The 13,869-nt window shown below is 47.3% G+C and overlaps 1 protein-coding gene across 2 annotated transcripts in view; it reads left to right on the top strand.

Annotated features, from left to right (window-relative positions):
- Positions 1-581: 581 nt before the first annotated feature.
- HTT (huntingtin) overlaps positions 582-13,869 on the top strand; it is a 135,191-nt gene continuing 121,903 nt past the window's right edge. Inside the window, exons 1-2 of one of the 2 annotated variants that reach the window (XM_040625063.1) lie at positions 582-796; positions 13,253-13,336. In XM_040625063.1, coding sequence (XP_040480997.1) covers positions 582-796; positions 13,253-13,336 — 299 coding nt within the window. Of the gene's footprint in view, positions 797-10,954; positions 13,337-13,869 lie in introns of those variants that run through there. The other variant, XM_040625064.1, reaches the window with a different exon arrangement.

The following is a 13,869-nucleotide window of genomic DNA, read 5'->3' as shown; positions in this document are numbered from 1 at the left end:
CCCTCTATCCGGTCCTCTGCCCCTCCGCGCCCAGCCCCTCCCGCCGTGCCCTCTGCCCCGCCCCCGTCCTCTGACCAGCCCCTCCGCCGCAGGTGATTCCCCACCTCTCCCCCTGCCCCGCCTCGCACCCTCCGCCCCGCCCCCGTCCTGCGCCCCGCCCATCTCTCCGCTCGTGCTTCCCTGCCGCGTCCCGCCCCTTGCCCCGCCCTCTTTACCGCCGCTTGCCCCACCCCCGCCCTCGGCTCGCCCCCACCCGAGAACGGTGCCGTGATCTCAGCCGCACGGCGTCCCCGGGAGGCCAGCCGGCCGGTGCGAGGGGCGGGCCGGCGCCTCGGCCGGCCATTGGCAGAAGTCGCCGCCACCTGCTGTCAATCCCGCCTGCCTGCCCTGGCCCCGCCCCGCCGGCGCAGCGTCAAGGGACGCACGGCCGCGGGGGTTGCCGGGACCGGTCCAAGATGGCTGGGTGCCTCGGTTCCGCTCCTGTCCGCGGCCTCGAGCCCCATTCATTGCCGCGCTGCTGAGCGGTGCCGCAGGTCGGCTCGAGGGCTCGGAGGGCTGTCCCCCCGGGGCGGGAGGCCGCCATGGCGACCCTGGAAAAGCTGATGAAGGCCTTCGAATCCCTCAAGTCCTTCCAGCAGCAACAGCAGCAGCAGCAGCAGCCTCCGCCGCTGCCGCCTCAGCCTCCTCAGCCGCCGCCGCAGGCGCAGCCGCCGCCGCCTCAGCCGCAGCCGCCGCCGCCCCCGCCGCCCCCGCCGCCCCCCGGCCCGGCCGCGGCCGAGGAGCCTCTGCACCGACCGTGAGTACGGGTCCGCTGCAGCCCCCGGCCCAGCGACGGCCGGGGGCGGCGGCGCCCCCGCAGACCCCGGTCCCGGGGCCCCCCGAACTCCGGTCGCGCACCGTCGCCCTTCCTGCGGCGAGACCCCGTCCCGTGGCCCTGCCCGGGTCCCCCGGCGGGGGCCTGCGCCGCTCCGCAGGCCGGCACGGCGTCGCCGGCCTCCCCTGAGGGCACCGAGGCGGGCACAGCCCCAGTCCGCCTTTCCCGGCGTGCGAAGTTAGGGGAGGAACTTTGCTGCTCTGTAATTTTGCCAGAAACGGGCTGTGCTGTGAACAGAACTTGGAAGAGCCGAGACCGCCACTTCCCTTCCCTCTCGTCGTCCCTGAGAGGGGGGAGCGCTGGGGCACAGGACACTTCGCGAAGAGCAGGGCATGGGGGACGGAGCGATGGGGGGAGAGTGATGACATCATGCCTTTAGGCCGCCGGGGGTGGGAAGGGCGCGGGAGTGCGGTCCAAGCCCAGCGGGAATAATGTTCCTGGGGGCTCTTTACACAGTCTGTGCCTTGAAGCTGCTTCTCACATTCTCGAGGCATGTCGGCTAGGTCGCGAGTCGCACTGGTAGCATCAGAAGAGACCCGCTTGTCTAAGTTCAAGTTGGTCTGCAGACCCTTGAGTTGTGGTTGCCAAGTAAGTGGGGAGCTGCTTAGAAGGTCATTATTAAGAAGTGAGAAATAATAAAATCGACTTGAATAGTAGGAGGAGTCGACTTAAGTTTCTTGCCTGTTCTCAGTTGGACATAAAAACAACGCGTTGCCGAGGGAGAGGTTAATTGCTGCGGGATGAAGGATGTGCCTTACACTAGCACTGTGGTCCAGCTTGCCTGCGGTCCCCATGGGCGGCTCCTGTTTCCTTCTTTGGACACGTCCTGCTACTGTTTGAAAGCTAGGGGTCTCTGTTGCTTGTGCCTGGAGACCATACCTTCCAGCAGAGCCCAAGCAACCCCCCCCCCCCCCCCCCCCCCCCCCGGGTCTGCGTGAGGCCCTTCTCTCCCCTTGGGGCATTGCATTTTCCATCTGGATGCGTACAAGGTGGCGTTTAATGAGGACAGTGTTCAAGGGGCAGCCCCTTTAAGAAGCTCCCTCTCATTTTTAGTAATGTTTTCTCGCTTGTTATGTTTCTGACGTGATCCTTGCTGTGTCCTGAGAGTTTTAATTAGAAAATGAGGATTCCGGGAGTAATGTTGACTCATCTGTTAGGATAAAATTTAGAAGTAAATCAGTTTTTCTTCTAAGAGGTGAAAAACCTGCTTGGATGCTTAGAGAAAAACATTTTTAAAAAACAATTTGACTTATTTCTACAGCAAGTAATTTATAACCATAATTTGTGGAAGACTTTTCTTGTAGTGCCTCTCCAGGAGGTAGATGTCATGCAGGTTCACAGCTGCCTGGATCTTGTGTAACAGGAAGTGCTAAGCAGGGCTCGGATGGGAAGGGAGACCTTAGTGCTGTCACTGTCTGTGGGCTTGTTCGAACACTCAGTCTAAAAATCTGCCATCTATTTCTTATGCTGATTTGACCAAACCTGAATTTGCTTATCTTCAAAATATGGGTATAAAGAGGTTTCTTTCTACAGCTGCCTTGACAAAAGTAGATAGATGCTGTTTTATTACTTTATTTTAAGGTATTGTGTGATTGACTTATTTTAAAAGTGTAATCTATTATTTTCATGTAAGTAGCACACTCACATGATGCAAATTCTAAAATTACTGAAAGATAATAATTAAAATGTCTTTCTCCCACTCCTTTCTCCTGAGTACCTAACTCTGTTCCCAGAGGCAAGCTTTATTATACTTCTTCCTTGTGTATCCTTACAGATCTAAACCATGCATATATGAAGATAGATTTTAAATTATTTAAAAGAAGTATTTCAGAATACTAACTTCTAAAGTTTCTTAGCATGCTCTGAAATCAACTACATTGGCCTAATTGTAGTTATTTTATTTAATTAATTTATCTTTAAAGATTTTATTTATTCATTCGATAGAGAGAGAGACAGCGAGAGAGGGAACACAAGCAGGGGGAGTGGGAGAGGAAGAAGCAGGCTCCCAGCAGAGGACCCTGACGTGGGGCTCGATCCCAGAACGCCAGGATCACGCCCTGAGCCAAAGGCAGACGCTTAACGACTGAGCCACCCAGGCGCCCCTAATTGTAGTTATTTTAAATAAAATGCATACATGTCGTATTTGTAGGCACTTTGCTGTTGAGAAAGCAGGTATTCATTAATTTGGAGTAACAAACTCTGCTTACGAGTTTGGATCTTGGTATTTCTGTTCAGGTGCTTCAGCTGAAAAATCCATTCGCTAAAGTAGGATTGTCCAAAAACAATTTAGAAAGTGTCTGTTCTATTTTTATGGTTCTCCTCTGTTGCGTGGAGCTGTGGTGTCACGGCCATGCGTGGGCTTTAGTTGAAGTATCTGAGTGCCTGCTTGCTGCTCAGCCTGTAGGGTGCAGGGGTGCTGGGCAGGACCCGCTACAGTCTCAGCAGGGCTGGCATGCGGAGGAGGGGGCGTGCCAGAGAGGGGGACGGACCTAACTATAATTATGAGGCGATTGACATTTGCATTTGGTACTTTCTTATTGTCCTTCAGATTCCCACCTGGTTTCCCCCTGACTTTAATTATTCATTCATCTATACGTATTTACTGAACATCTGATGTATGCCTCTGTGGTGGGAGTTGCAGGGCTGTAGCTGTCAACAGATAAAGTTCTGCCCTTGTGAGGTTTTCATTTCAGTGAGGGACGTAGACAATAAGATGGATAAGTAAAATATAGAGTATGTTAAAGAGTGATAAATGAAGGAGGAACAGCAAAGCAGGGAAAGGAACTAGGAAATGTCAGGGCTGATAAGGTGTTGACATTTTAGATAGCGTGTCCAGGGAAGGGCCATTGAGATTGTGACTTTCGAGTAAACACCTGAAGAGAGTCAAAGATAGAGCCGGGAAGGTGTATGGAGGAGAGGCATTCCAGGGAGGGGAACAGGTCCAGAGGCCCCCCCTGTTTGAACCGAGGAGGTCGGTTTGGTTGGTTGGTTGAATTAGTGAGAGGGAGACTCTTAGTAGGGGGTGAGGTAAGAGGGAGCGGGAGTGCCACGCTGGCTGAGTCGGCCCTCCCTTGTAGGTGGATTAAAGACATGGGCATTTATTCTAGGTGAGAGGGGAGGTCATTGCAGGGTTTGGTGGGAGGAGTGGCGGGATTTGAGTTCCATTTTAAGTGAATACTGGTTGAGACCAGAGTGAAGGGGAGCATGGGCCGAAGCAGGAAACCAGTTAGGAAGCTAGTAAAGTGGTCCTGTGAGAGATGCCAGTTGCTTCTGTCGTGATGCTGTCAGTGAGCGGCAAGGTGAAAAGTGACGGGATTTTCAAGGTAGAACCAACAGGACTTAGCCTCTCTGCTAAGTGTGAGGTGATTTAGCTGAGGTTGATGTTCCAGGATATATTCAGCTGCAAATAACGGGAATCCCTGCTGCAGTAGCTCAAAGAGGTGAGAGTTCACTGTAAGGCCAAGTGAGTCTGTGTGAGGAGGCTGAACACGGAGATGAGGGACCTGGCCCCTTCCTTTCTAACTTCCTTTCTTCTCCTTCCCTTCCCCCCTTCCCCCCTTCCTCCCCTTCCCTATACCCAACGTGCGGTTTAGACTTGGGACCCCGAGATCAAGATCGCTTGCTCTACTGACTGAGCCAGCGGACGGCCCAGTCTTTCTTGCACTTAGTTTGTAAGCCCTTGTCCTCATTCTTTCCAGTTTTTTGAAGTTGAGTTATTGTGGAATTGAAACCATTCTTTAGGTATTCTGGACACTAGACCCTTATCAGATACATGATTTTTAGAACATTCTTCCTTTCTGTGGATTGTCTCTTCATTTTCTTGGTAGTGTCCTTTGAAAGCACAAATGTTTTTGATTTTGATGAAGTCCAGTTTTCTATTTCGTCTCTGGTTGCTGTGCTTTAGGTGTCATTATCTATGAAACTGTTGCCTGATTCGCGGTCACAGAGATGTATTATTCCTGTGTTTTTGTCTAAGTATTTTAGAGTTTTACATTTATATCCGATCCATTTTGAGTTAATTTTTATATATGGTGTAAGGTAAGGGTCCTTCTTCATTCTTTTGCATATGGATGTCCAGTTGTCCCAGTACCATTTATTGAAAAGACTCTTCTTTCCCCGTTGAATTGTATTGGCACCCTTGTTAAAAATTAATAGCCCATGAATGTATGGATTTATTTCTGGACTTTCAATTCTTTTTTTTTTTCTTTTTAAGATTTTATTTATCTATTTGAGAGAGAGAGTGAGCGAGCAAGAGAGCACAAGCAGGGGAGCAGCAGAGGCAGAGGGAGAAGCAGACTCCCAGATGAGCAGGGAGGCCGATGCAGGGCTGGATTCCAGGACCCTGGGATCATGACCTATGCCAAAGTCAGATGCTTCACCAACTGAGCCACCCAGATGCCTCTGGACTTTCAATTGGTTTAAATGTCTATCCTGTACCAGTACTATACAGTCTTGATTACTATAGTTTTTTTTTGTTTTTTTTTTTGTTATCACAATTTCAAATCATGAAATTTGAGTCCTCCAACTTTGTTCTTTGTTAAGATAGTTTTGGCTCTCCTGGGCCCCATGTGTTTCTATATGGTTGTAAGATCAGATTGTCAGATTCTACAAAGAAGCCAGCTAGGATTCTGATAGGGATGGCATTCAATCTGTGGATCAGTTTGGGGAGTATTGGCACCTTAACAATATTAAGTCTTCTGATTTATGGACATTGCAAAGTTTTTATGTAAAGGGTCAGAAAGTGGGCCATTTTTAGGCTTCGTGGGCACAGTGTCTATGTCACAACTACTCCCCTCTGCCGTGGTGGAATAAAAGCAGTCAGAGGCAGTATGTGAATGAGTGAGTAGGGCTGCGTTCCAGTAACATTTTATTGATGACATTGAATTTGAATTTCATGTAATTTTCATATGTCACAAACTATTATTATTATTATTATTATCAACCATTTAAGGATGTGAAAACATTTTTTAGCTTGCAAACCAGCCCCAAACAGGCAGGCTGTAGCTTGCCCATCCCTAGATTAATTATGATCAGACCACTTTCGTGAAGCATTTCTTTTCTGGTTACTTTTTATTAACTAGTTTAAAAAATTATAAAAGGTACACATATTATCGTCAGATGTTTTCAAACAGCACAGAAGATGAAAAATAAAGCCCTCATCCCAGTCTGTCCTAGTCTTATTAGCTAAAAATAACAATTATTAAACTTCTTTTGTCTTCCCTGATTTTTTAATGCACATTCAAGCATTTAAATGTGTCTCTGTTTTTGTTTGCATGACTTTATTTCTCAAAGAGCAGCGTATCATAGACACTGTTCCATAGCAGTACATATAATTCTTCCCAACTGCTGTATAATAGTGTAGAATTTATTTGTTTATTTATTTGGGGGTGAAATTCACATAACATAAGAGGAACCATTTTACAGAGTGTGTGACTCAGTGACAGTTCATACGTGGACAAGAACTTTTTTTTTTAAAAGCACTTGGAGCTGTGACGGCAGAGGTTTCACACTGTCCTGGCTTTCAGATGACTGCTGGTGTATTCTCTCCACCGGAGAGCCCCCACGGTTACCTCTGGTGCCTGAAAGTGAGCCAGCCATCTGATGAACTACCTTGGAGCCGTCCACCCTCAAGACATTTAGTCTTATTCAGACAAGAAGGAAAAATAAAACACCGTGTGAGACACTGGTTAATGTTGTGCTGAATTGAATCAGCTCGGGTGCTGGAATATGTGTTAGAGACGTGATCTGCCGTAGATCCTTGCTGCTCAAAGTGTGGTCTCAGGGCCGGCAGTTTGCTGTCACTCGTGAGCTTATACGGAGTACAGGCTCTTCCCCCACCTGAGACGTACCGAATCAGAGTCTGCATTTTGACTAGTTCTGTGAGCAGTCTGTGTGCATGCTAAAGCTTGAAAAGCCCCATTGTAGATGGCCAGGCTCCGTTGTTAACAATGCTGTCAACGTGTGGGAGGGAAGACACGGGCTGCTTGTGTATGTCCAGGTATAGCTGAGGCAATGTCACTTCTCTGTCCCAGGGCCATCGAGCGTTTGTGTAGCTCCAAAGCAGGTTGTAACCCTGACACATGAGCCACACTGGGCTTAAAGAGCTCCCAGTGGGAATGGGGACTTAAGTGGGGACTGGACTTGACCTGGAAGGGACCCTTTCAACCAAGTGCTGGTTTTGTGCCAGGCTGTGTTCTGGGTCCTGGGGTTACAGCAGTGAGCAAGACGAATGGTGATGAATATTATGGAGAGAACAAAACAGAATGAGGGGGAGAGGGGTGTGCAATTATATTTAGAGCATAAGTGCACTGAGAAGGTTCTGCTGGAGCAGAGTGGAAGGAGCAAGCTGTTTGGATATCTGGAAGAAGAGATCTAGGGAGAGAACAGAAAACCGAGTGTGCATTCACATTTGGGGAATAGTAAGGAGGCCAGTGGCTGAAGCAAAATGAAGGGCAGGAATAGGAGACGAGGTTAGAGAGGTGGGAGATTAGAGATGAGGGTCAACCAAGTGGGGCTTTGTGCACCAATGTAATAAGGACTTTGGACTTTACTCTGCCCAGATGCATACTTGTGTGGTAAAATAAATGATCTAATTTATGTTTCTAAAAGATCACTTCGACAGCACCAAATGCTAGCAAGGACGAAACTGGGTGGGTCACTTAATCATTGCTGGTGGGCATACAAAATGGTACGGCTACTCTGGAAGACAGTTTGGCAGTTTCTTATAGAACAGAATGTACAATTACTATTTGACCTGGCAGTTGTACTCCTGAGCATTTATCCCAGGGAAATGAAAAATTCTGTTCATGGAAGACCTAGCACACAGGTGTTTATATGGCAGCTTTACTCATAATAGCCAGAATGTGGAATCAGCTTCGACGTCCTTCGACAGGTGAATGGTCCAGCTGCTCCGCTCCAGATAACCTGCTACAGCTTAGGTGACTCCAAAGGAAATCATGCCAGTGAAAACAGCCAGTCCTGAAAGGCTACAGACTCTATAATTCTATTTATGTAACATTTTTTGAAATGACAGGGTTTTAGGAACAGAGTAGATAAGAGGTCTCCACTGTTAGGGAGAGTGTGGGGGGGGTGGCTGTGGCTCTAGGAGGGGCCCTTGTGGTGATGGAAATGTTCTATGTCTGTGGTGGATCCATAAACTTACACAGCTGATAAAATTGTATAGAAGTAAACACATACACACAAATGAAGAAAAGACTTTCTTCATTTAGCTTAACAGATTGGTGTTTTGAAATTCACCTTTTTTTAGGTAGTCGTTACTGTGTTTAGTTAGATCACCAGTAAGAAAGGCTTTATTTTTTTTTTTTAATTTAATTTTATTTATTTTAGAGAGAGAGAGAGCAAGTGGTGGGGAGGGAGAGGGACAGTCAGACTCCATGCTGAGCACAGAGCCAAATGACTGGGCTTGGTCTCACTATCCTGAGATCATGACCCGAGCCAAAATCAAGAGTCCCGACACTTAACTGACTGAGCTGCCCAGGCGCTCCAAGAAAGGCTTTATTTTAATGGTGCTTTTCTATGACACAGACTGTAGATTGGGGAAGTCTCAGTCCTTGGTTCCCCTAATCAAACAGCACTTTTATTTTTAAATTAGGTGACACATAATTCCACAATGAGTTTTGGTGTCCCCTTCCTTCCTAAAATCTGTCTGAAGGAGCTGTAATGTTTCAGGAGCACTGACATTAGTACCGTACTTGGTGGAAGCGAAGTGGCCGCGGCAGGAGGCAACAAGTGGGGAGGCCTCAGTCCTGCTCGCTGGCTGGGCTGTGCAGGTGCGGCGGGAAGGTGAGTGTGCAGAGCCGGAAAAATGCAAGACGAGCAGCGTTTTTCAAGAGCCTGTGAAGTCCAGGCCTTTCCCCTGCCAGCCCTCAGCCTGGAACCACATTTTTCAAGCCGAGTCTCAAAATAACACGATATTAGCCATAAGAATTTAGACGACGGTTGAATTCCCATTCTTAGAATTCATTCTTCAGTAATTGTTTTAACGTGGTCCTAGCGTGCTGTAGAGGTCTGGCCTTTTTTATGCACCTCCTTGCAAATGTGTGTTTCTGTGCATGTTGCGTCACTACAAAAGAGGGGCCGACTGAAGTTTGCATTTTGAAGGTGAAGTTAGCATGATTGCGTTTACCAAAGTTGGAAGAGGCAGGACTGCTTACCCAGTTCATCCAGTTTATGCTCAGAACAAGGCGGTTCCCTTTTTATCTTAATTTCCATGCTTAATTTTCACATAGAACAAGCCAGTTTGACCTATCAGTTCATCAGTCGGAGTTAAATTCCATGGGGGAATGAAGTGGTTATGGTTTTCTTAAATTTCCAAGTTTGCTTCTTGGACAAAATAAAATAGGAAGGAGGTATTTCAAGCAGGGACCATAGACTGTACAAGAACTGAGTTCGAAGATGCACGACCTAAACAACTGAGTTGTTCTGAGTGCCCAGAGTTCACTGAAGGCTGGGGAGTGTGGACGTCTGGCAAGTATCCTGAGGCCGTGTTCTCATGGGCCTGGTTAGACCCGGTTTGGAAGCAGGCACCACCTGGCAGTGGCTTGTGCTGTGTACGTTGCGGGGGCGCGCTTGTTGCTTTCAGTGGGTAATACTGGGTGGATTGTTTTTCCCCTTTTCCGATAGTTTTGGTTGATGTCTCTTCGTTGGGGGTGTCTGAGGGTAAAGTCCGATCCCACACTTTAAAAATGTGGGTATTCTTCAGTGTGATGAAAGGGGGGTGTTTTTTACAGGGGTTGGTTATACTTGTCTGCCTTTTTAAGCAGGCGTTTCTTAGAGTTTGACTCTGATGTAGTAAAATTGTGCAGTTCTTTAATGATAATATATCAGTTTCACACATTTAGCCATGTTGGCAGTAACAATGGATTTGAGAAAAATGGAGCAAAATTAATGTATTTGGTAGCAATCAGATGGTTTGTGTTTATGCTTCTCACACAAAACAAGTACTTACCAATTATTGTTTGAATTGCAATGGCCAGTTTAGCAACCTTGGAAAACTTTGTCCTACCTGCAGAATTTTGTGGTTCTTGGGCTATCAGTTTTTGTGTGGAAATATCAAATTTCATCAGTGCTATGAAGTGATTGTGAATCAAGTAAGAAGAGAAACTTGAAATATGTGTGCTTTCTCCTTAGCTGACCGTGATAGAAAGTGTACTGTCCTCTCTTTCATAATAAGGATCACCAAAGGTGCTGTTAGGAGACCTGTGACGGTCTGGCGTGTGGCAGGCGGGTCGCACGGGCTCCGGCTCCAATTTCCACGGTGTTTGAGCTCAAGTACCTGGGGATCGCTCCACTGCTGCTGTTTTGTTGTTTTTTTTTTCAGTAGCTTTGCTGTTTCTACTTTTTTTTTTTTCCCCATCTCTTGGTTCTAGAAACTCAGGTTCAAAGTAATTATCATTTATCTTCTGAATCCTATCTGTAAGATTGACTCAAGAACTTTTGAGTCAGTTTTAATGTGTATTTCATTTATTCTTCTGCAGAAAATGTGGATTTATCCCTTTCCTTATCAGCGTTTTATGAACATCTGTGAAGTGTAGGTGTTGTGCTGAGCGCTAGTAACAGAGACGTGCTGTGGCCCTGCTCTGAGTCTGTCGTCCTGGAGCAGTTGTTGCCAGAGTGGCCTGGAGGCCGGCTGGCGGGGCCTGGCGAGGGAGCCCGGGGAATAGGACAGGCTTTCCCCACAAGGAGCTCAATGAGGAGGAGCGGAAGGAGATAGACAACGGAAGAATGTATTTTTATTTTCTTGGGTGAGATCCATATTCTGTCGTTGACTTTTTGCTCGCTTCATGAACGTGGGGCGACAGCACAGGTAGGTCTTATGAAATCAGGCTCAGGCCTTGACAGCTGTGCTGTTTGTTGCTCGCTGGATTCTTTTGGTTTATCCTATATATGAAGAGGGAGACAAAGTTCTTGTTTTTTTTTTGTTTTAAAGATTTTCTTTATTTATTTGATAGAGAGAAACAGGTAGAGAGGGAACACAAGCAGGGGGAGTGGGAGAGGAAGAAGCAGACTCCCTGTTGAGCATTCCCCCGCCCATGCAGGGCTCCGTCCCAGGACCCTGGGATCATGACTTGAGCCAAAGGGAGACGCTTAACGACTGAGCCACCCGGGCATCCCCAAAGTTCTTGTTAAGACTCATATCTGTCACTCTGAAAAGGTAAATGTTCCATTGGCCTGGCTGGTTCTCCGACAGGCATGTGTGTAATTAGTGTGAAGCTGGTAACTTTTTTACTCTTTTCTGGTACCCTGGTATGTGAATTCAGTTCATTTCAGGCCTTGGGCAGATTTTCACTTTGGAAATCAAAAGGTAATGGATAGGTGACTTAGTTTGTTTCCTAAATGCTTAAAATGGTCAATGTTCTTCAATTTTCTTGATGGCGGTCTTACACTGGGTGAATTCTAAGCTTTTGTAATGGAGAATTTAATCTAGTGGTTTAAAGAAGAGAACATTTTAATTCTCATAGCACTTTCTTCTTTCTTCTCTCAATCCAGGTATAATTTACAAAGAGCACAGTGTGCCCTGTTTGTGTACAGTTCTGTGAGCTTTGCCAAGTGCATAACGCTGTGTAACTACTACACATTTGGGGTTTAGCTCAGTTTCATCACCCCCTCAAGCTTCCCCTGCCTCTTTTCGGCCACTCCTCTCCCAGCGCCTGGAAATTACTGATCACTTTCTGTTCCTGTAGTTTTGTCTCTTCCGGAACATATAGATGGACTCTACCTCCATGTAGTCTTGAATCTGGTACGTTGAGATCCCGTTGTGTGTATTAGTGGTGTGCTCCTTTTTACTGCCAGGCAGCATTCTGTTGTCTGGTTGTGGGTGTTTGCCCGCCCATCCACCAAGTGAAGGATATTTGGGTTGTTTCCATTGCAGTGCTTTTGAAGTGGGTGGCTCCTGAGGATGGGAGGTGAGAACGCTCTGCTTCTTGTGGTCACTTAGGGTCTCAGGCTCCTCCCATCCTGTTGGTTCTGCAGTCTTCTTGTCTTTATCTGTACAGTCAACAACGGGGTGTTGGGCATGTTTGTTCTGGTTGGAGGGACTAGAAGGGGAGGTACCCAGGGCAGATACCGGTGAGGCAGATACTTCATATATCACTTCATTCCCATTTCATCTGTGGGAATGAAGGCGTGTGTCTCTCCCTACCTGCAGGGAGGCTAAGCGATGGAACTTCTAACTGGGGGGCATGTGTCCAAGAAGGAAAGATTGGTATTTGGGTGGGTGAGTAGCAGGCAGACTGCAGTATTAACTTACCAGTAAAAGTCCCGTTTAGGAAAGAGACCAGTGAGAAAGATGCACTCACCAGTCCCTATAATGACAGACTCTAATTGGCCAGTTATTGGGAAGCTCCCTCTCTACTTGCCATGAAGGAGGCTTCTCGCTCAGGCCCTGATTCTTTTCTTTTTGAAACCCCTGTCTGTTCTTTTTGGCTCCTGGCTTCCCCCTTTGGAGGTTCGTCCTTGACCCTTTTCTTCTCCAGCCGTGTCTGAAGTCTTTTGGAGGCATTGCCTTCATTGGATTTGTACAGTTTGTAATAGCTTGTTCCTTCAGATGCACTTTTTGGAGCCCGAGGGTTGCACTGGGGACTAAATAGTCACAAGTGTTTGCAGGTTAGACCTCTGTCCCTTTGGTAATACAATTCCCTCAAAAACTAGTAGTCTTCTGGTTTAGTTGTTTCTGGTTAGTATGATGTCCTGGTAACCACACTCAGATTCTCTGAATGTAGTTCTTTAGCCTGGTTTAATTTTTGGCTTCCTTTTTGGATCACCCGTCTACCGCTTGTTCTGAAGGTGCGTACCTGGAAGGCGTCTGAAGCTGCAGGTTTGGGTGGGAAGCAAGCACCTTTACTCCGATCTTGAGTGGGCTGTTTGTCTCCCTGTGTTGCCCTGGAAGTCCTCACAGGGGGCTTCTTCCAAGCTGTCTGGGGGTGTAAAAGCTGTTGGTCTCTCCACAGAGAGCATGAGGTCTGCCATCAGTTACAGTGTGATTTCAAGCAGTAGAGGCAGCTAGGTATGAAGAGTAGGTATGATGCTGTATTTCATTGAATCACATGGCCCCTCGTCCATCAGTGTGATCTTGGGCGAGTCACTGTTTGCACTGCAGTTTCTCCTCTAAAGTGGGAAAAGTAGGTGCATCGGTGACATCACCCGACTTTTCTGTGGAGCCGTGTAGTTTAGGGAGCCTTTGGTTGAGCTCATCTGTGCCTCCCCAAGCTGATCCCGCCCCCCCTCCCCCCCTGCAGCACGGAGTATGCTGTTTCTTCCTGGTGGTCCAGAAGTGCTGTGGAATGAATGAATGATGTATGGAAAGCGGTGGAGTGGGTAATTCAACACATGTTCACTTTTCCTTTTTTTTTCTTTTAGAAAGAAAGAACTCTCAGCCACCAAGAAAGACCGCGTGAACCATTGTCTGACAATATGTGAAAACATAGTGGCCCAGTCACTCAGGTAATTGCACTTTGAACTTTCTGGCAAAAATTAAGACTGTATTTTTGTTCCTAATGGGCTAGAATATTCTTTGTCTCCCCAGTTCTCTTAAAACATTTAAAGGCCCATTTTCTCTTTATTTCTGGCCATAACTCTAAGGGGTCATGTGTCCTTTTTGTAACTTATGTACGACAGTTGTAACCGTGATTATAATTGAACAGCGTGTTTCTGTTTCATTAGCACTCTTGATAACCGTGATCATTGAACAATCTTCTGTTTGATATTTTACATTATGGCAGTACTCGGAATGACAGGAGACTGTCCAGTGACATCTCTTGCGTTTGCTTCTCATTGGCACCCTGCTGCTGTTTGGGTGCGCCCAGCAGTGGCCGGCGCCTGCTCACCTGCGCTTGGGGACCCGTTGACTGTAGGCCGGTCTCCCTGCTTCATCTTTATTTTGGGGTGAACTCGTGTCACCTTCTTTTATATCTTTGCTAAGTCTCTTCATTCTCTTTGCTTTCGGTTGTCTGTCTTTCTGACCACTGTTCCTAGTG

This window comes from Ursus maritimus, unplaced genomic scaffold, assembly GCF_017311325.1.
Source record: "Ursus maritimus isolate PB19 unplaced genomic scaffold, ASM1731132v1 scaffold_8, whole genome shotgun sequence".
Taxonomy (NCBI): Eukaryota; Metazoa; Chordata; class Mammalia; order Carnivora; family Ursidae; genus Ursus; species Ursus maritimus.
The sequence above is the reverse complement of the archived record's forward strand: the minus strand, read 5'-3'. Positions and strand labels throughout refer to the sequence as shown.